This window comes from Euphorbia lathyris, chromosome 2 (genome assembly GCF_963576675.1).
Source record: "Euphorbia lathyris chromosome 2, ddEupLath1.1, whole genome shotgun sequence".
Classification (NCBI taxonomy): domain Eukaryota; kingdom Viridiplantae; phylum Streptophyta; class Magnoliopsida; order Malpighiales; family Euphorbiaceae; genus Euphorbia; species Euphorbia lathyris.
Genome location: NC_088911.1, coordinates 55,368,394 through 55,391,780, shown reverse-complemented (window position 1 = coordinate 55,391,780; position 23,387 = coordinate 55,368,394). Strand labels below are relative to the sequence as shown.

The 23,387-nt window shown below is 36.6% G+C and overlaps 1 protein-coding gene across 1 annotated transcript; it reads right to left on the bottom strand.

Moving 5' to 3' along the window:
• Positions 1 to 10,857: 10,857 nt before the first annotated feature.
• LOC136218274 (uncharacterized) lies at positions 10,858 to 14,491 on the bottom strand. The gene is made up of 2 exons (XM_066005066.1): positions 13,520 to 14,491; positions 10,858 to 11,511 (listed from the first exon to the last, which is right to left on the bottom strand). The coding sequence occupies exons 1-2, from the start codon at positions 14,351 to 14,353 to the stop codon at positions 11,098 to 11,100; spliced, it is 1,248 nt and encodes a 415-aa protein (XP_065861138.1). The 5' UTR covers positions 14,354 to 14,491; the 3' UTR covers positions 10,858 to 11,097.
• Between the last annotated feature and the right edge of the window lie 8,896 nt (positions 14,492 to 23,387).

Below are 23,387 nucleotides of genomic sequence, written 5' to 3'. Positions count from 1 at the left end.
AGTAGAGGTTTGTTGTCGTTTGAAAAATTTCAGCTTAATAGTAGAGGGGTCCTTAGTTGGCTTTGAAATAACAAAGTCAGGAAGAGTTGGTGGTGGCACAGGAGGTTCACTGACAGTCTTCTCACTGGCCTTAACCAATTTTCTTCTTCTTCGTGGTGGAGTGTTACCATGAGTAGCATCTCCTGAGTGGGAAGGAGAAGATTCGTGTTGCTCATCATTAGGCTGGTCAGCTTGCACTTGGACTTGATCAACATTGTGTTGGTCAAGTACTTGCTCTTCTTCAGCAGCATGCTCAGTCTCATGTTCGCTGGCTGTCTCCTCAGAGTCCTCAGCGTCATCCTGACCGCTGGCCTCTTCTTCTTCTTCTTCTTCTTCTTCTGTACTGTCACCATCAAGTTCTTCCTCAACTTGTGAGATGAAATGATCATCCAGTTGTACCTCATGTTCGTCATGCTCAGCTACTGTACCTTGACACTAGGTGAAGTGAGAGTCACCAGGTACAACAAAGTCTGTAGGTATGGCGTTGAGGGGAGTCAGTGTAGAAGGCTTCTGCTTCTTCTGAGGTTGCTTAGTAGTTTCCTCAGTTCCAGGCTCACCTTGCCTGCTTCGTTTCTCAGCTGACTTACCAGCTGACTTCTGCGTTTTAGCTGGAGACTCAACATTTTTGGAAGGAGTCTCAGCAGTTTTTCTTTTTCGGGAAGCTGGGGCCTTAGTCCTTTTCCCTTTCTTTGGCACAGCAGTTCCCTCAGCTTGCTGTTCAGCAGCAGCAGCTTTACCTTTCTTCAAAGGCTGTCCGAATTTTAATGCTCTCAGCGAAGCCGCTGTGATCTCAGATCCTCGAGTCTTCTCCTCTCCTTCAAGATCAACTTTGTGGTCAATTAGGATTCTGGTAATGATCGATCCTAGCCTCAGCGTACCAGAGCTGCGTAGGAAGCCAGTGACAAGAAAAACTGGCATATTGATTGGTTTATACGTCAGCATATGCCAGATGAAGCATTGTTCGAAGTTCGTTGCTGAGGTAGTACAGTTGATCTTTGGGTAGATGAAATAGGTCAGCAGATAATGAGCCATCTTCTGGTGCTGACCCATAGATGAAGCAGAGACTTCTCCTGAGTGACCCTCAGGTTTGCAGAAGTTGACCTCGTACCCAGTACCATCCTGATCTCCAGATCTTCTCAGCCTTGCTCCCTCAGTTTTTAATTTGAGCAGCTTTCCTAAGTAGAGAGGGTTGATGAAGATGGTTTTCTCTTTCACCACTGTACACAGATAGTCAGTGTTGTCATTTGCAACGCGGAGGTTGTGGTAAAACTCCCTTACCAGGTCAGGATAGGTGTCATCCCTAATTGAAAACAGCTCCCTCCAGCCATTTTGTGAAATCCACTCGCAGAAGGGTTGTTCGTTTTGTACAAAGGTTTCAGATACCCATATTGAGGGCTCAACTTTCCATTCACGGACGTTTTCGAAAACCTTTGAGTAGGTTCTGACTTTTACAGGCTTTTCCTGACCAGCTTTTCCTTTGCTGGGTGTTGGAGGATTTTTTGTAGGTTCATCGGAGCTAGGTTTAGAGTGACCAGCGCCGGAGATGTTGAGAGAAATCCTAGTCATTGTTGAAGATTTGAGAGCTTAGAGGGGTTTTTAGAGAGAAAGAATTTCTTTGCCAGAGAGTTCGATAAGTGTAAAGAATAAAAATGGGGAATTACCCATTATTTATAGAGGTGAGAAATGGATCTTATCAAATCCATGTGTCAGTTTTGCCTCGGGATTGTGAACCGACAATAATCCTGGCATTTATGACACATTCGGCGCGTACGTCATCCTAGGTGGCTATACGCGTGCTTTTGCAATTATTCTAACGGATATAACACTCAGCGTTTAGAATACTAATCGTTTGATATTTTGAGTGGTCAGTATTGCATAATGGGATGATTTCTAAGTTTAAGTTTAAACTAACTTACTCAGTGTGCAAGTTTACTCAGTATTTGCTGTTTAATTAATTTCAATGAGTACACAGCAAAAACAATCATTCAGCATGGTAATTCACTCAGCATGCATATTCATTTAGTTCAGGAATTTACTGAAGAGGATTAAACATACCAATAGCTTCTCTCAGTATGCTGAACTGCTCACGAGCCAGTGGCTTCGTGAAGATATCCGCAAGCTGTTCGTCCGTTGGGACAAAGGTCAGCTTGATCTCACCTTTGAGTACATGGTCTCTAATGAAGTGATGTCTGATGCTGACATGCTTCATTCTGCTGTGTTGAATTGGGTTCTTTGAAAGATCAATTGCACTTTTGTTGTCACATTTGACTTCAATTGTCTTCGTTTGAACACCATAGTCTTCAAGCTGTTGCTTAATCCATAGGACTTGAGCAACACAATGACCAACAGCAATGTACTCAGCTTCAGTGGTAGACAAGGCTACTGATGCCTGCTTTTTGCTGAACCAGGATACAAGACAGCTTCCTAAGAAGTGACATCCTCCAGAGGTGCTCTTACGTTCCAGCTTATCCCGTCCATAGTCAGCGTCAGTGTATCCAATGAGTGTGAAATCATGAGTATTGGGATACCATAAACCTGCGTTCACTGAGTTTTGCAAATATCTAAGGATTCTTTTTACAGCAATGTAATGAGATTCCTTAGGGTTAGATTGATATCTAGCACAGTAGCATACTGAAAACTGAATGTCCGGTCTACTGGCTGTTAAGTAAAGTAGAGAGCCTATCATACCTCGATATAATTTGCTGTGAAAAGATTGTTTGGTTTGTTTTCCAGCTTGGAAGGCGTGGCATAATTGATCTTTTTCAAATTTAAGTTCAGGCAGTTCCTCAACCAATTGCTTTCTTGCTAGTTTGGCCAGGAGGTCCATGCTTACATGACCAAGTCTCCTGTGCCATAGCCAGGAATTCTCTTCCTTTGATACTAAGCACACAGTTTTTGAAAACTTTTTCTCTAAGTCTAGCATAAAGACATTATCTATGCGAGGGGCAGTTAAGATTAACTCATTTGTTTTACCCTCGTATATTTTACATCCAGTAGCATCAAATATAACTTTTCTCCCATTGTCACATAGCTGAGCTACGCTGAGTAAGTTATATTTGAGTCCGCTGACTAGGGAGACAGATTCAATAGTAGGATTACCTCTGATGGTTCCTGACCCTACTATCTTACCCTTCTTGTTGTCTCCAAAACTTACGCTCCCTCCTCGTTTACGCTCAAACGTGATGAACTGAGTTTCATCACCCGTCATATGCCTTGAGCATACGCTGTCAACATACCACATCTTTGACTTCTCAGCACATCTCAGGCTTACCTGTATTGTAACTAGTTACTTTTAGGTACCCAATTCTTTTTGGGTCCTTGCTTGTTAGGTGTAACAGGTAAAGCATCATATTTTATTTTATGGCGGCATACATGGACAGTATGGCCATTCTTTCCACATAAGTCACAACTGACCTTCTGTTTAGGATGTTTCACTGACTTGTCAGCACCCCAGTGTTGAGCGTGCCAGCACACCTTAGTGGTGTGTCCTTTCTTCCCACAAAAGTCACACTGGACTTTTCGCTGGGGATTCCATCTCTACTGAGTACCTTGGTACTGAGTTCTCAGAGGACTGTTTCTTTTATTTGGAACCTTTAGTTGGTTCTGGATAGTTGTGACGTCCTTTCTTAGTTTCTTTGAAACTGATTGGACTTTAGAGACAGACTCATGTATGATCTTCATGTTATCATGCAGAGTTGAATTGTCCTGAAGAAGGAATCTGAGATCACTCAGTTTGACCTCTTCCACTTCGTCACAGCGCCTGCTGAGTGCTCTAACTTTCTTATTACACTTCTTGACAAGTGTGTAGAGATCACTCAGGGCATTAACCATATCATTTCTGAGCTGGGGAAGAGTAATTACCTCATTTGATTGCTCTTCGTCATCTGATGCGGCGGATAGGTCAGCATGCTCAGAGACGCATGGCTCAGCAAGTTCGTCAGCCATGAAGCATATCTTCGCTGAATCGGTGGCCTCAGTTTCTGTAGATGAAGACTCATCACTGTCGCTCCATGTAGCCACCATTGCCTTTTTGCCGTTCTTCTTGTCTTTCCTCAGTGTGGGGCAGCTTGACTTAATATGGCCGGTTTGATGGCACTCAAAGCATGTAATGGGCTTTGAGCTGTCCTTTTTGTATTTGCCGTCGCTTGAGTCAGCTTTATACTTATCAAACTTTCTATAAGGCTTCTTAGAGTATTTGTCATTCTTTCTGAATAGCCTTTTCATCTTCCTTGTGAACATGGCCATCTCCTCATCATCAGTTGAGCTCCCGTTAGTGGAGTCAGCTTTCATGACAAGGGATTTCTGCTTCTTGTCTTCAGATTTTTCCTTCACCTCAAAGTTTTTCATAGATATCTCATGGGTCAGCAATGAACCGATGAGTTCGTCATATTTGTAGGTGGTTAAATCCTGAGCTTCCTCAACAACTGTCTTCTTTGCTTGCCAGTCTTTAGGAAGACTCCTGAGTATCTTTTTGACTTGTTCTTCCTCAGTGAAGATTTTCCCAAGTCTCTTGAGCTCATTAATGATGTTGGTGAACCTTGCATTCATGTTTGAAATGCCCTCATCATTGTTCATCTCGAACAGCTCGTACAGTCTCATCTGCTGATTCACCTTGGACTCCTTTACTTTATTGGTTCCCTCGTAGGTGACTTCCAGCTTTTTCCAGATCTCTTGTGCCGAATCACAACCTGAGATTTTATTATATTCTGCAGCATCGAGCGCACAGTGAATCATATTGATAGCTGAAGTGTGATTTTGAAGCTTCTTAAGATCATCCTCTGTCCATTTTGCCTCAGCTTTTACAACTGTTTGGCCAGCCACAACTTCGACAGGTACAAATGGGCCTTGGACTATAGATAGCCAGACACTCATGTTTGTAGCCTGAATAAAATTTTTCATCCTATTCTTCCAGAAGGTATAGTTTGACCCGAAGAATAGGGGAGGCCTAGTAATGGACAGCCCCTCAGGCAGTATCTGAGTTGTTTGGTTTCCAGGGAGAAACCGAGTGCTGTTTTCGCCCATGGTAGGGATCAGCTCAAGGTTGTTAGACCTTTTACAGTGAGCTTTTAAGCTCTGATACCACTTGTTGGTCCCTTGTAGGGTTGCAAGTATAGTTCCAAGGGGGGGTTAGGAACTATTTAAACTTTTTCGCAATTAGGGCAGACTTCTTTTTCTAAGGAAAAAGGTTTTAACAACGGTGCTGAGTAAACAGCAAGATACTAGCTTAGTCAACTGGTGACTAGGTCAGTTTCTTAGCTTGAGTCAGGAGATAGCACTTAGAGTCTATTCCTGAGCTCAGATATTCAACACGCACAACTCAACTTGACCTCTTTACTTGGTCAGTTTTTGGTTATTTTAAGCAAGCAATATATATAAGGAGTTAAAAGTAAGAAATACTTTACTCAGCAGATTTATCCAGGTTCGGCTTCTTCTAAGCCTACGTCCTGTCCTCGAAACACGTTTCGAGATTTCGAATCCTCTACTGAGCTCTTTAAAGGTAGAGCCTCAAACCTTTTACAATCTTAGCAACTGAGTATGACAAGAGTACCTTCCTCTATACCTCTACTCAATCCTAATCTCTCGCTGAGTACTATAACCGAGTACTCAGCCTCTCCTTCCTATCTCTATAAATGATAAGTGTTTTGTCCTATACAATGATTTGTTAAGACACTTTAGACGATTGAAATAATCACTCTAGACTTTTACACATGTATGAATTGTAGTGTAAGATTTGCTTTGCTTCTTGCTTGCAGAACTTGTGTAGAAATTTGGTCAGCGTAATGGCTTGATCAAGTTCTGTATTGAATGAAGCTTCTGAGGCCCTATTTATAGAGACGTCTGGGCATCGGTCATTTCGAATTTCGAAATAACCGTTGGAGGGAAACAGCTTCCTGTCGTTGTCATCCTGACTTGCTTAAAGCTCTCGGCCAATCAGATTTGTGTATCTTCTGTCCTCGGTCAGCTCAGCAGACTGTCTCTCCTTTTATGGTAAAGTCAACTAGACAGCATACTGTGTCGTCTGAACTTTACCCAAAGTAGAAATACTTTGTCTGGAAGTTTTCATTAGCCAGCTGCTGTCTTGTACGCTTTGTCGAGACTACTCAGCAGCTTCATCTTGAAGTTGTTCCCGAAGGTCTTCTAGATCCTTCTCTTGCTGAGTTGCGTTTTGTCCAAAGCGATAACGTTTTAACAAATGCGGGCCGAGTTGTACTGAGTTGTTTGACTTGGGCCTTGACTTCCGTATTGGGCTTGGGCCTTTTAATTCTTGTGTCTTATAAACAATTTTAACTCAACATTGAACAAACACATTAGTAGAATAAATCAAAGCATTTAAACTTAGTGTGTTTAGAATACGTATTTCAATTATACTTAAACAATTTTGTCAAATCAAAATTATGTGGAAAGGTGTTTCAACATATTTTACTAAAGTTAAAACTTTATGTAAAGAAATTTCGAAATTGGATCCTGAAAATAAAATCACCAAAACAAGAATGAGAAGGATCATAGTCCATGGGTTTCGTCCAAAATTTAATGCGCTTGTCACAACAACCCGTGGATGGGCTTAAGAGCCAAATTAATTTAAATTAATTAGAAAATATTTTGGCTAATTAAGAGGCTTTAGATAAACAAATGTCTAAAGTCTCAGTCAATGATGAAGATAAAACTCTTTTTAGTAATAAAAATAGCAAGGATCTAGACACCGCAAGATCGAGAAATGGCATAAGGTTCAAACAACAAGGCTGGCAGCAAAAGCCACAACAGATACATCCATGTTACCACTCAGTTGTCTTTCCCGAAAATGGTTATAATCAAGTGGCATTAATCAACTCATTAAAAGCTTTAACAATCGAACCTAAATAATATATAATTAATACATTCAGTGGCATTGAATACAAAGCTGTTCGAAACACCACCTTGATGGTTACAGAATCCCATATAAATACCCCAACATTGAGGTATTCAAGGTACACTTATTGATTCCTTATTTTTGTACTTATAATTTATTCTCAGACCATTACTGACTTAAGCATCGGAATGTCTCCGACCGAACCTAACGACACCTCACAGGAAAGAGCTCCGGTCGAGGAATTTTTCACAAGTTTTCAATTTCATACTTTAACTGGTCTAAATATCATCCATAAGTATTATTGTATTTCAAAATTTTAACTTCATCGTTGTTTTTGGTTGTCACTCAAACTTATTTAATTATAAGAAGGTTATGTAAGGTTGAATGATCATGTTTAACTATCCTTTTGTTTTGACAAATTCTAGCAAGCTCCATTCCAACTATTTTCCACCAATGAAATCATCACACGTTTTAGCGAGATGAGCCCAAATTGGATTTCTGTTCAAGTTCACAAGTTTCTTTTTAGACTATAGAGGTAATTTAAATATAGATCAGTATGCTGATTAATTTTCATTTGAGGGCGCATATGTGTTTGGTTTCTGAAATTTAAATATAACGATCAATGATTGTTAATGTTTTGGCTCCTTTTGACATGTGTAGTTATATGTATGTGCTCACTTGATTTTTGGCTATTTGGCTCCACTATCTTATTTTTTATTATTGCTAAATATTTTGACACTATTTTTTCTTCTTTTTTCCGTTTTATAACGAGTGAATGTAGATTTGAATATTTGAAGAATGGTGGTGGCTGGAGGTTGATAGTATAAGGTTTTTAATGTTGTAGAATTATTCATTCTTTCTATGTTAATTTATCAAAATGAATTTCTGTATTTGGGTTGTAATTCTTTGGTGGAGAATACTATTATATGGTAGAATTTTATAATACGGTTTTCACACGAAATTATGTTTTCTTAATCTACAAAACTATTGTTTTTGCTTCTTTTTTAGGAACAAATAACAATAATTCTCAAAAAGTTCTCATTAGTATGATTAGTTTACAAAATATTGATATGTTTATATTTATCTTAAGAAAGATAGAAATGCAGATTAGTTCTTACTTTCTACATAAATCTCAGTTTTTTTGTCTTTCAAATACAGCTTTAATTTAGTTTAGGGTCTCGGCTATAAAATAATGTAATAAGTCTAGCATGAAGTTCTTATAGTTATACTTATAATGGTATACAATTTCCATGAAAACATTGAAGATGATGAAGACCTTTACCTCAACTACACATGTTGTAAAATTTGTATTACCTATACATACAAAGATTCTAGACAAAGTAAGCATACTCGGTATCTTTCATAAATTCATTAAATGATGCAAAACCTTTATAGGATGTCAAATTCATTAGATGATACAGAACCTTTATAAGTTTGATAACATGGGTTCAGAGTCGGTCCTGAAATTTTATAGGCTCTAGACGAAATAAGAGATAAGGACGCTTAATAAATAAAAATGTATATAAAAGTCTAAAATAAAAAACTGAACCCATTTTTAGACGTAAAATATCATATTATTTCGTCATTTTTAGCCATGAATTGGTATTATAACTATATTTATAATAATAAAAACTACTATATGTATATATAGTGAAAAAAAAATTGGACCTTTCTTGGCCTTGGTCCTGGGTGGCCGCACTCCTAGTTTATGCCCAGGGCTAGCCTTGCATGGGTTTCTACTTCAATCGAAACTGTTAAAAACATCTCAATACAGAGTATTTGTAAATATTTGACTTTTTTTAGTAATTAGTCAACTTCCAAGAATTGCTAAACAAATAATCTTTTTTTAGGTAAAATTATACAAATAATCTGATTGAGAATGTTTCACTTCTTGCAGAAAAGTTTTGAAGAAATTAAGAATGTGCTCAACTTTATTTTCCTTTTTGTTTTATCACAATATGATGTTACAACACTATTTCTTCCTATATATTGTATAAGAGGGTGTTTGTTTCAGCTTTTCGGAGAAGCGTTTAGCGTTTCACTCCAAACCGCAGGAAATATAGCGTTTGGTTAGGTATATATAACCGCAACGTTTAGCATTTTCTTTAGAAACTGCAACGTTTTGGAGCGTTTCGCGAAAAGCTCCTATTTGGAGCTTTTCATAAACAGCTGTTTGTAGTTATGTGTTATTGACAAAATTATCCTTTTTATTTACACAAAATATGTTTGTTTTTTTAATATTATTTATATTTCTACAACATAATTACCGGAAGAACAAGGTTTTATTGCGTTCAATAAATTTTTTATTTTTTATATAGATTATTTTTATTAATTTGTGTAACACATTTTTTTATTTTATAATAGGATAAGGTGCAAAAATACTCATAACATTTGTAGTTAGGAGACCCTTAACGTCTAAAATTGTGCAATTATACCCCTAATGTTAGCAATCAAAAGCAATTTTATGGACATTTTTTCACATTTTTCCTTTTATTCTTTCATCGCTGATTAATTTAAAACATGTCCATTTTAGACATTTTAAATCCGAACAGCAATAGTTCAATATAATTTTACCAAACACTAGTAATTAAACAGCTAATAACAAACAGCTAACAGCTTCCTGGAACTGCAAACAGCTAACAGCAACCGCAACAGCTATTAGCGAACAGCTGAACCAAACGGACCCTAAATATACTAATTACTATTATTTATACACCATATACAAAGGACGTCCTATTACATCTCTAAAAGATGTCTTATTACATAATTTTTAAAAAAATCAATACTATATTATTTAATGGGAAAAGTATAAAAATAAAATGTGGTTTGAGTGATTTTCAAACATAAACTACGTGGTTTAAAAGTTTGCAAAATTGTACATTGAGGTTCATTCTGTTAACAAAGGCAGTCCAAACTAACTAATGGTGTTAAAAAAAATCAAAAGTTAAATGGTAAAGTACTATTTTGATATTTATATTTATTTATTTTATAAATTAACCTCCTTATTATATATTTATCACAAACAAATCCCAAAACAAAAACAAAATATCAAATTCACCATATTCTCTTTCTCTCACATCTCTTTTTAATTTATTTTCATTATCTCTCTATCCACACTTACTCTCCCTCTCTATTTTCTCTCTCTAAAAATGCATGGAAATAGATAAAGAACAGTTACAATAATAATTAGAAACAGGCCAATTGTCGATACCTCTTATTTCTTTTCGTGTCACCAGACTTCTTTTCCTCATAGCCTTCTTCACTCCCTTTCCCTATTTCTATTCCCATACCTTTCTTGTTCGACTTTCCTATTACCTCTTCAAGCCTCTTCTCTTTCACACTTACCACAACTTCCACTAACTCACTTTTACCAACCCCAAAACCACTCTTAATTCATCTTCTTTACCAACACGTGCCAAATTGGACCTTTTGACAAGCAGCATACGCCTCACAATTTAGTTAACTACAATTTATATCCTATTTCTTTTATCCGTACACTCCCAATATTAATTATAAACTTTTTTTAGACACATCCAATTTAATGGATGTACATCTTTTCTCCTAAAAACACAACAAAGTTATACCCACTATAAATGCTCTTAGAATCTTGCAATCACAAGTACATTGAGTCTTAACGCTTTTTGATAATATAATTGTACACCCTTGTGATGGGACCTCTCCCCGGACCCTCGCTCAGTGGGGACGCGTAGTGCACCGGACCGCCCTTTAATCAAGATGATAAATGGGAAAAGTCCCCATCCTAAATATGAACCCCTAAACCCAAAATTATAAACCCTGGAACCTTAAAATTTATCACAATGCATCATTCTATTGGCTCAGCTCAAGCAGGACATGGTGCACCAGGTATATCCTAAATTTTCCCATACAAGAAGATGAGCAAGTTCCAAGATTTTCCTTTAAATTAATGGAAGAGAATGCCCCCAAAGTCCAGGTTAATGGAGAACAAGACGAGTACAAATGCAAGAGTGCTTTTTAAAATAAATAAATAATACATATATATACCATATTAAAATGCGGGAATTGCTCGTGAGCAAGCTATCTACAGAATTTTATCATCCTCAGCCTTCACTTCAAACACAAGCTTGAAAATAAATGGAGTGACGCAAGGTCTAACAGCAATAGCATGGATTTAAAGTATTACACAACAACTAATGGCACTTGGAACTCGGTAAATCTTATACAACTCATGCCTAATCATTTTCTGGGGAAGCCATTAGCTGAAGCCTTCCTTCTGAACTGCAATTACCACTATAAATCCTCTCTTCTGCCAGTAATGAATGCAAATCACTCCCATTTGCCAAGCTGTTGAACTCTACTGCTTTAGATGGCATGGTTGGGTAGCGCCGTTGGCAAAAGGTCATCAATCTCTTCACTGACTGCAAGTATTTCCGGGTGGTTTCATCATTCATAATGTGAGCCACACTGTTGGTGTAAATCTTTTCACGGGCTGAACGTTCATGAATACCAACCATAGTGACTCCAATTGGCCATGGTGCATTTCCAATTGCCATCTTAATATAATGATCCATTGCAGCAAGGTAGTCTCGCTTCATGCAGCATTCAACAAAGAGCATCAACGCTCGACGAATATCATCCGGAAGGACCTATTTAAAGGTGACATATGAATGTATTAAACTTCACACATATCTATACAGCACATTCTCAAATATGAAGAAATGAGGAAGAAACAGGATAAGCTGTTTTTAGATAACTTCATGTGTACGCATGCATATGCACCATTCGCTTGTCTCAGTTATGTTGAGGATAATGACTTCAAAAATATGTTTACTTCAATTCTGGGTGGTGTATCAACCTGACCTTAGTTCAGGTGCACCACCTTCCCCTACAAAGGTGGATATGTTGATGCATGAAATAAATTTCAAATTAATTACTAACTCTTCCACAATCGTAATTCATAATGAAAATTCTAAATCTAAAGACTAAGTTCAACCAAACCCTAAGTTAATTAACTAATAGTATAATAACTACATTTTATCAAGACTAAATTCTCCATTTGCAGTATTTCTAAACTCTTCAAAATGGAGCAGCGTTTTTTTTTATATTGTTCTTTGCGACATTTCTATCTTCCAAATCTTCTTTTTTATTTAGTTTTTTTTATTCTAATTTAGTTTCAGCCGTAGATCATATAGATAGGCAAGGGTTGAGATTAAAACATCCTATTTTTAATTTGGAATACTAGGCTCAGAAAGGCACAATCGGAGACGCACTTCTTGGACAGAGCCAGCCTTTTGGCTTCTCAGGCAACATGCCTGGAGCCTAGGGGCATTTCAGCCCGAGGCATGCAATATGAAAACTTTGACAATTAATCTTATTCTAATGGCAGCTTAGAGTCATCTCTAACCACATCTGGATACCACAACTTACAAGTTACAACTGCAAAACTACAGGCATTTTGTCAAGTATAGCAACTATGAAAAATAAAAGGAACATCAAGGATGAAGATGCAAATATAGGCTTACAACCATCAGTGTAAGAAAAACCAGAAACTTATTACATTTAGGTGATTAGTAGATCGAGGAATCAATATATGTCCTCTGCTGCTCTTTCCAAATATAGATGGGAGCCTTCTATATCCTTGCTGAGTTATTACATTTTGTTGATAAACAAGACATTCTTGATTTTGAAGAATCTTTGTAATGTAATTACCCCTCCTCTCCCCCCTTTATATCTTATTTATGAGACTATTTTAGAGGTTGTCATTTTTTACTAGCCAGCTTATCTGGATCACGACCACACAAACTTCACGTTAAGTTGTGAGCATTCTGATATCTTTATGTCATCAAGCTCCAAAAGAGCTTGATGTCGTTTATTGCATCTTGATTTCCAATACCATTGTAATTCTAACAGACTTGCAACTTCCCTCAATTGATGAAAAATCGACTAGTGAAACAGAACACGCAAGATGCCCAATTCTAAAATATTAGTAAAAAAAGAGAAACTATAAATGCAATGCCAATTCTAGAGGATATTCTCTTAAAATTATGAATAGAGGTCATTTAAATGCTAAATAACATCAGCCTCTCAAGTGTTTATTGAGTCTAAACCATGATTGACCAAAATAGTACCAATATTTCACCACCACTGAGCCTAGTTTGACCAAATAAGATAGAACAAGCCAGCTAGGTGATATTAGAACAATAACACTTTTAAGATCCAACAATATTAAGTTGATGATGGATACATTTCCCTGAAAAGTATAGCCTACTACTCCATTATGTGATTCCCCTATCAACTAATAACACACTGGATAAGTAAGCAGCTCAATGCGGCAATTAATTACAATAATATAGAATTGTTTTATCAAGCTCTGATTAAAGTAACATACCTTTTTCCTAAGTTATTTCCTAGTGCTCAAGTTTGAGAGAGAATTTGTTCAGCGATATACAAGCATTGTGTTGTGCAACCGACCTTCCATAATTTACTTAATTACATAAAAATTACATAACTGGAAGCTCGATATCAGTGTTTAATAGGAGGCAATGTAAAAATTATTGCATTGAAATATTGACAATTTGAGTTCATAAAAATTTATTGCATTGAGATATTGACAAAATTCAAAGCCATTATCAATTCAAATAAGAAATCACTCACCTTCTTCCTGCAAAACTTGAACAGCGGGTTCAAGTACCTCGCGCACTGTTTAAATGTAGCGACCATCGACTTTCCCTTAGCCGTCCGTTTCTCTGCTTCAGGCATCTCATCCAGCTCCTGCTTCCACTCATTCAACAGCCGTTTGAAAAAGACCAAAATCTTATCCTCATCACATAACTCTTCAAAATTTGCCTTCATCCGCTTCAAATCCTTATCAGCGTCCACCCCACTGGAGCCACCATCGGCACTCAGCTCCCCCTCTCCATCTCGTGTCTCTCCATCCTCTCCCCCGCCTTCCTCCCTGTTCTTTCTCTTCCTCTCGCTAGGAATTCCATTCTTCTGCAGTTTCCTGAGCTCCGCAATGTCCCGCAGAAAGTCATTGGTCTGCCCTTCAGTCATGTCACTATCGACCTCGAACATTCCCGTTTTCAAGACGTACTTCAATCGGTCCAGGCGGGCGTCATCGTCTTCACCAAATAGAGTAATGGGCTGTTTTAGGAACCGGAGGCGGCGAATTACCTCTTGTTTAGGGAGGACGAGGTTGTCGATATTTTGCTCATGGGTTAGGGATTTGGACGTAGTGGCTGTGGAAGAGGAGATGGTAGCTGATGAGGTAGAGCTGGCAGCGGCCGATGAAGATTTAGTGGAGGTTGTTGTGTTGGCCCCGGAAGCGGTTTGACGTTGAGCTTTTGCTTCAAGTTCGCGCTTTTCTTGTTCGCGGAGTTTTTGGATTTCTTTCTGTTGGATTTCTGATCGCTTGAAGAATCGTTTGCCGCCGGTGTCTTCGGCTAGGGATTGACGTTTCCTGAGTAGTTCTTGCTTGAGGAGATCCATCTATTCTAGGGTTTTCTGTAGTTTGCGATGATGAATCCGATCAAATTCACTGATTATGATTGAGAACAGTCGAACCGGCCGGGTTGGGAACAAACAAAGTATTCGTATCCGGATCAAACCAATAGGATACTTTTTTTTTTTTTTTTTTTTTTGATAAAATAGGATACTTTTTTATTTGTTGGGATAAGGGAAATTTTACGAGCATCTCCAACCCTCACATGTAATTCCCTTCCCTTCCCTATTCCTAATTTTTCTTTTTTTAATCCTTATTTTTTCCCAATCCAATAATATAATTTATTCTTTAAAAAAAATATTCTCTTTTTTATTCCATTTCGCATATATTATTTATTAATATTATAATATATTTTACATACATTTTTATTATTAGTTATTAACTTTATCAATTTACACTAAAAATAATTCTAACAATATTATATATAAATAAAAAAACTTATACATTAAAATATAAAATATATAAAATATAATAATTACTAATTTTATTTATTTACTAATATTAAGAAATACTTACACATTAAATCGAAATAAAATTAAAAACAAACATATAACAACGCGTACACATTAACGGAAATAAAAATATAAACCAACATTAAAATAAGACATGGATCATCGTTCATAAAGTTAAGTCAATTTTTACCTAATTGGCTGAATTAGAATGTTCCTCCCAAAGTTAATAATAATAATAATTTATAACCTTAATAATAATTTATGTTTATCTAATTTTAGTAATTCTATTCTATTTATTAATTTTCAATATTTAAATTTTGCATGATTTAAAATTAATATACATTATTTATAATACAATTGACCCAAATATAAAATAATTATACTTATAAATAAAAGCCAGACATTTTGGACAAATCTAACGGTTTGTGTGCTAGCTGGAAAGCTAATTCTCTTTCCCTTGCAGGTCGCCTTACTTTAATCCAGTCTATCAACTGCGCTGCTCCAAATCACATCATGCAAGCCTGTAAGCTCCCTGAGCCGGTCCTCAACGACCTTGATAAAATTAATCGACGTTTTATGTGGGGAGAGTCTGGGGATGGGAGGAAGATTCACCTGGTCCCTTGGAAGGAAGCCTGCCAGCCTAAGAGCAGGGGGGGTCTTGGTATAAGGCAAGCTAATGACAATAATAAAGTCATGTTAATGAAGCTTCTTTGGAGAATGTGGCAATCCCCCTCCTCCCTTTGGGTTCGTCTTCTGTGCGGCAAGTATAGGAAAGATAGAATCTTTGGTGGCCCGAAGGAGAGGGTTGTCAGCTGTTCCTTCCTCTGGAAAGGGCTTAGTGCTGTTTTTGCTGAGTTCTGTACGGGGATTGGCTTGGAGGTGGGTAATGGGAGATCCATTAGTTTCTGGTATGACACCTGGATTGGTGACAAACCGTTGATTGAGGTGTGCATCGCCCCTCCGCCGAATGATCTCCTCTCCTGGAGAATTGCTGATGTGGTGGACTCGGAGGGAGACTGGATCTGGTCTAAGTTCGACTCCTTTCTTAGCCTGGAGACCCTCCTTAATATTAGAGGTGTGAAGATTAGTAATCAGGAGGAGGATAAGGACAGACACTGCTGGGCCTTGACTAATAATGGTTCTTATTCTTGCAAATCGGCCTATGAAGCTTTTACCCCTAATAGGACTGATCCTCCTTTGGAAATTTGGAAGTCCATTTGGGCCCTCAAAGTCCCCTACCGCATTAGGAGTTTTCTATGGCTGGGAGTCAAAGACAGGCTCCTCACGAATGCAGATAGACACAGAAGGCACTTGGCTGTATCTGGTGCCTGTAGCCATGTGGAAACCTTATGCCATGCTTTGAGGGATTGCCCGAATAGTAGAAAGGTTTGGGAAGGGGTCCTTCCTCACCACATCCTTCCTTTCTTTATGGGGTTCTCTGATATTGACTGGTTCTCTGAAGGCGTTAATGGGAATTTGTTGGCCAGTATGGAGCACGGGGCTATTCTCTTCGCTATTATTTGTCACCAAATGTGGAAATGGAGGAATGAAGAGTTATTTGCTGAGAAGACTGTCTTTATTCCTGACCTCCGGTTTTACTTCTCGAAAAAACTCTCTGTTATTACAAAGAGTTTTGAAGGAGAGCCCCTGGTTCACCCCTCCCCGGTTAAAGAGGTCCAGTTAGTTGGTTGGAGGAAGCCCAGGGAAGGGGTTGTCAAGTTGAATACGGATGGCTCCTGCCTTAGTAATGGCAGAATTGCTGCTGGTGGAGTTCTTCGGGATGCTGGTGGCGCCTGGCTGGCTGGGTTTACCCATAACTTAGGTACGGGCTCCTTCTTTACTGCAGAGCTCTGGGGGATCTTGTCTGGCATTAAACTCGCCATTCGCATGGGTGTTAAAAGACTTTCGGTGGAGTCTGACAATTTGGAGGCTATCAACAGGATTTCGGATAGACAGGCTGTTTGTCTTAAGAGTCAGAATCTCATTAAAGCCATCTTGAGGCTTCGTCCTGCCTTCGATTCTCTTAGCTTCTCTCATATTTATAGGGAGCAAAACCGCGTGGCGGATCGCTTGGCAGCTGCTGGGCATGGGGGGATGTTAGGTGTTTCTACCCTTTCCGTTCCTCCTTCTTTTCTGTTACCTTCTCTTCTTGAGGATAGGATTGGGGTCAGTCTTCCTAGACTGATCCCGGGTTAGGTTTTTGTTTGTTTGTTTTTTTTTCTTCCCTTCTTACCAAAAAAAAAAAAATAAACACTAAAATTAAATTATCCAACTATCAAATAATACCATATACAAATGAATCCCTACAATAAAATACAACTAAATCTATTTCTAAAATATATATCAAATAATAAAAAAATAATAATATTAAAATAATGGTTCCCATTAAATGGGGAAGAATCAGCGTCTTCCCCATAAAAAGGTCCAACTCTCCCTATATCAGCATCTCCAATGCTCCAAATGGGGAGCGTTGGAGATGCTCTTAAGAAGCACACCTTTAGCAATCACACAAGCAATATCAATCAATCTATGATGAATACCGAACGAAAAAATGAAATTTCTGGTAACGTTCACATGTACCCTAGTAATTAAGAGAATTTGGTCATTAAATGTTAGGTCTAAGACTTATCAAATCTAAGTCTTAAAATATTTTAGATCTCTACTTTAAGATTTTAATCAATCTAGAGTTTAACGGTGAATAACTAAATTAAGTTAATCATCAGGTTGTGAATACTACCGTCTAAAAGAAATATGAGAAACGGAAATATAAAAAACATATAGTAAATATTAAAATATAGGAAATATTTATATATATTAAAAAAATATAATAAATATAATAAATATAAAAATAATAATAAATATATAAAACAATTATTGAATGAAAACATAAAATTCATAAGTTCCATAATTATAATTAAAATAGTCTAAAATAATGATAACTACAATAATTAAATTATTTACTCCATATTATCAGTGGCGAATACAGGATTGTTCTGTAAAAAGAACTTTTTTTTTACTAAATCGAACTTGTTCAATTTTTTTTTTTTTTGTATATATATGTGTTATAATCAGAGTGGTCAAGAACCAATGTTTAAGTACTAATCTAAAACTTTTCAGAATTAAACTATCTTGTGTTTAAGATTCTTAACATGTAAAAAAATATTGTGTCTAATAAAAATATCGGATTTAAGGGAGGGCCTAATATGCCAAAAAAATTAGAAATTTGGATTTAAGGAGCATCTAACAGATCCAAAAAAAATTTTGGATTTAGAGAGCACCTAACAGGCAAAAAAATTGAAATTTTGAATTTAGAGAAAACCTAATAGGATCCCGATCAATTTTAGAGTGCTAATTCAGCACCTGATCCAAAATTCTTGGAAACAGTGGGACCAAAACCACCACAGTCTCAAATTTTATGGAAACAAAACTACTCGTGGTCATGGTGGTTCCGGCAGCCGAAAGGGCTCGGGCCCTCCCTTGTCTCCGCCGCTGCATATTACAACTTCTTTTTTCAACATTTCCATTTACATATTCATTAAAAAGAGCATTTTCATTTACATCTTCATTAAAAAAGTATGGACTCCAACTCTTGTACATCAAAAGTGAGATTAGCAACCTCAATAATACCTACATCATCCAAAATTTCAAATTCATCTCCAACAATATCCAACATTTTTATCTTTTCATCATTAATATACTCAACTCATGGTTACTCCCTTATAAAAGAGGGAGATTGTTATTGAATATAAACCAAATCTTCTGCACACTGTGGATCAATATATTCCTTTTAAAAGAATGAATAAATAAATAAGTACTCCAATTCCGTTCAGAATAAGAGGAGGAATTAGATTGTCCAAGCAATCTAAAAGCCAACTTTTGAAGTAAAGGGGCATTTGAACCAAAACATGCTCACCAACTTTAAGGATCTTGATCGCACCTACCAGTAATTGAATCCAAATCTCCAAATGATCCAATTTCAAGAGAAAAATTAGCAAACTCGTCATATGCTTTTCTTCGCTCTTCATCATAAGGAAATATTCTTTCAAAAATGTTTAAGTCTTTCAGCAAATACTTTTTGATCCACATGAGGAGTTGTTCTACTTACTCCTTCTGCAATCCATCTTTCATTATAATACCTTCTAATAACATCTCAATATTATCCTTGAGGCAAAAGTATAATAATAAAAGAAGGGAAGGAGTCTCCAACATTATGTCGCGCCATGTGGATCATAACAAGATACGCCATAACAAGAGTTGAATGAAAGAGACCCGCCATTATTCCTCATACAAGCGTACATTCGTCTTGACGGTTCCAAGAATATCAAGGGTCATCTTTACAACCACCCTTAAATAGGAATAAATATACTTAAATGGCAATTAATAGCCTTTAAAAGGAGTAATGACATGACTGTTCGAATGAAACATCATTAATGCCAAAAGATTACAAAAATCTATATAAATACCCCAACTCTGAGGTATTCTAGATATGCTTACTAACTCTCACAAAACTCTTGTTAGTTATCCTTATTATTCCTAAATTCTATACTAACTTTGGCATTAAAATGTTCCCCGTCGATCCCAATGACATCTCACAGGGAAGATATTCCAGCTAAGGAAGTTTATACAATTATCAACTAGTGCAGTGAGTGTGAAGCTCTGAGTCAAATAGAGTTTCACCATGAACAAAATGACATCTGATGGACTACAAAATCCTCCTACTACTAGGATTCCTATTATACCCACTACTAGGATCCTTGCAATTCCTACCACGGGGAATTCAACTGTATCTACCACACGTAATTCTATGACTTTGCCATTCCATTTAATGGTTTCTACTTCTCATATTGTCATAACGGAGAATCTAGATGAAACATCCCCTCGCATGTTCCTTAATGAGGTAGGAGGTTTTGTTGCCGCCAATATGAGCCAAGAGGCAGGAAATCGCTTAATTGTGATATCCGGCGACATTGCTGACACACTTGCAGCATCTGCCCAAACCTAAACTCGTCTCTTATGAATGCACAACCTGGAAGTGTGTTACACGAATTAGGCAACGAACGTCCAATCTCTAGGCTAAGTGAGCATCTCTACACTAGTGCACCACCTATCCTCAAAAGAGGTGAAATCTTGGGATCCATGCCACCATTCTCCTCTTATATGCCTCATGGAATGAGGAATCCTCCACCCACCTGTAATGTTGAGTCAACAACAGAACAAACCATATTCATTGATCAATCTGGCATCTTGAGAGAATGATTCCTCAAAGTTCGGATATAATTGTTGTTGTTTGATCCAATTATAGGACAAAGACTATCGTAGAATTCTTATTTTTATTTTTCAATTAGGTTTATAGGCATTAATCAAACTAACATTTTTAGCTTTTGCTTGGTTTGATTTCGTCTTACTTTAAAAATCAATTGAAGTTTTTAGGGAAACTATAGCCATAATACATGTTGATTTAGGTCAATATAGGATGAATGTACTATTTTCTTTCTCATATTAAAATTTTATTAACTCATATTTATTAGATTAAGTAATCGTTATCTTAATTTTTGGCCACGATTGCGACCACCCATGTCATAGTCGAGGTATGAAAGGGAAGAAAAATAAATAAAATGGTACTTTTGGCCACAGTTGCGACTACCCTTATCACGATCGAGGTATGAAAGGAACGTTACATATAAATTAAAAGCAAAATAACGTGTCTAAAGTTTAAAGTCACGGTTGTGTCCAACCATGGCATGGTCGGGACCTCTTAAGCGGACACAAAATAAAATATATTTATAAAGTCACGACCAAGACCACCCTTATCACGGGCGTGACTAGCAAATAAGTTAACAAAAACGTAAATTTATATATATATTTGTTAGATAGTATAAGTTTGGGAAAAAGGAAATTTTGTACTTAGAAATGGATTGAGACCGAAGATCAAAAACATGCGTGCTTTCACCCGTCTCAAATGCTTCATTATAAAAATTGCAATACAAGTCGGATGAATAATCACTTTTATCCTAGCTAGTTTGATGTTTTGCGTATAAATTTACCTTATGAGATTTATCTTTTGGTTTAACTAATTTAAAAATGTTAGTGGAAATATATTCTATTTTTAAAGATTGTTTGAAAGATAAATTTGATGATAATTTTGCTCGGGACTAGCAAAAACTTAAGTGTATGAGATTTGATAAGCCCAAAATATACCTAAAATAGCATGCATAAATGTATTAAAATTCATGTAAAATATATATTAACTATATCATTTTGGAAAGATTTCACGTTGGTATTTGTTACTTGTGTGCAAGGTGTTAATTATTTGGAAAAATGCAAATAGGAGCTAAAATGGAGTAGAAATGAGTAAGGAATCAAGTTTTCAGTGAAAGACGCGTATGAGAATCAAAAGTCGCGTCAGAGATTTGAAGCAAACAACAAAAGAAGAAGAAGAAAAGTCTCTGTCGCAACCGAGATTACCAAATTCTCGATCACGACACGCGCCCAACAAGCCAGCAACGCACTATTCCTTCCTTCCTCTTTCCCTTATCGCGGTAGAGATTCCTGAAATCTCTACAGAAACAGCAAAGTGTCTAGGCACAATTAACATGTTTTAATTTCCAAACGACACATCCTTTCATCCGGATAGAGGAAACTCTTCACCAATGGAAACGTCTCTTTAACACACCTCTTGGACAATTATAAATAGAGAAAGAATTCAGAGTTTCAATGTTGTTCTAGTTCAGAATTTTGTTAGAGATATACTTGTTAGACAAAGTTACAAGTTGTACAAATAGTTATAGATACAAGATACAAATTTTATTGTTTACATTAGAGTTTACTCAAGTCGAGTTTATGCTTCGTAGACAATTGGAAGATTGCTATTTCGAGGATTCAGTGAGAAGAACCAGTATTGGGGGCGATCTATAGTTTGACAAACCTACGAAGTTGAGTAAAGAATTGACAACCCGAAACTCTTCCTAGTCAAATGCCATTCAAACTTCTTCTTCTCTGTTAACTTGAGATGTTTCAATTCAAACTAATGAATATCTTTTAATTCAATTCCATTTTTACTGTTATTTCATTCTAAAGTTTGATCTGTCAAGCGACATTCTTTGAGAAGTTCTAACGGGTGTTTCATGCAAAATATTTTATAAAGATCTTGGTATTTTTCATACAAACTTGTTGGGCACTTAAGCAAATTCGGATTTATATTTGGTCATTGCGAGAGATCGATTAATCGGATATAAACACCGCATTTGATTAAGGTAATCAATCAAAAGTGAAAGGAAAGATTGATTACAGTTCAATGCTTTTAAATTGAGTAAATTGATGATTGTTATATCTTTCTAAACAAATCAAAGTTATAAGTTGTGTTTTCGCTTAGTGTAAATTAGCCTTAAAATGAACTTTAATCTAAACATAATTTCTATAAATTGTAATCTTAACTATAACCAAAATTAGAATCAGAAACACTTTTTTAAACCATTTAATAATTTTTCTATTAACCTCGAGAAAACGAATTTAATTAGAATTATAAGTTTTTATTATCAAAACGTTCCATGTGGGATCGATATCTTTTTATTACTACATGCGATACCGTGCACTTGCAAAAATCTCGCAACAGAGTGATTATTTGATTACATCTTATGCAAGTTTATGGGCTAACTGAACATTTTATACAAGTTTACGAAGCTATCGGAACATTTTAAAAGTTAAGAGGGGCAATCAAATTTTTGGACAAATTCAGGAACCAAATGATGTATTAAGCCTTCTTTTAATGATGACAAAAGCTGAGGTAAAATTAATACTTAATACATATTAAAAATCAACAAGCCTAAAACTAATAATAATAGTATAATAGGAAAATAATTTAAATTACAAAAATGTTAACAAAAATGGATAAATATCGAGAGCTCGTATTTTGGATTTACGAGAGTCTGAAATCAGTCTGTTTTCTGTTCGGTTTTTTCACATTTTCACACTACTTAGATAAGGAGTCGTTTCTAGATTTTTTTATTGGGTTCCAGTCTATAATTCCATAAGACGCAACATGGGTCCCAGTTGCAACATGCTGAGCAAAGGCAACTATAATTTCATCACGAGGATCGGAAAAGTTCGTGCTCAGACCTCCGCATCTGTATGTGCAGCCTCAATATATTCCTCTTTCACTTTATACCTTTGAGTAATATTTAGGAATGTGAGATGGGCTGGGATTGACCGAAAGAAACCCAATTGCCGAGCCAAAAAATACAGAGCATACAAAACTAGCCCTATAGATGGTGCTCTTGAAGCCTTATCCAAAGAAAGTCTATGATGAAGCTTCCTAGTCACACAAAACACTCTCCACCATTGCATTTCCTCAACATTATTGGCATAAAAATAAGAGCGATCATAAGCGGAAAAAACGACTCATCACGTTTATTAAACAAAAATAAGTTGTTTAAAGAGGTTGGCACTAACGTCCTAAAAAATCTCACCACCACACCAAGCTCCATATCAGAAAAACTATAACAAACATCAATGCTAGTATAATATGAAGTACCTCCAAGTGTCTTAGTTGCCAACGGTGGAAAATAGGCAA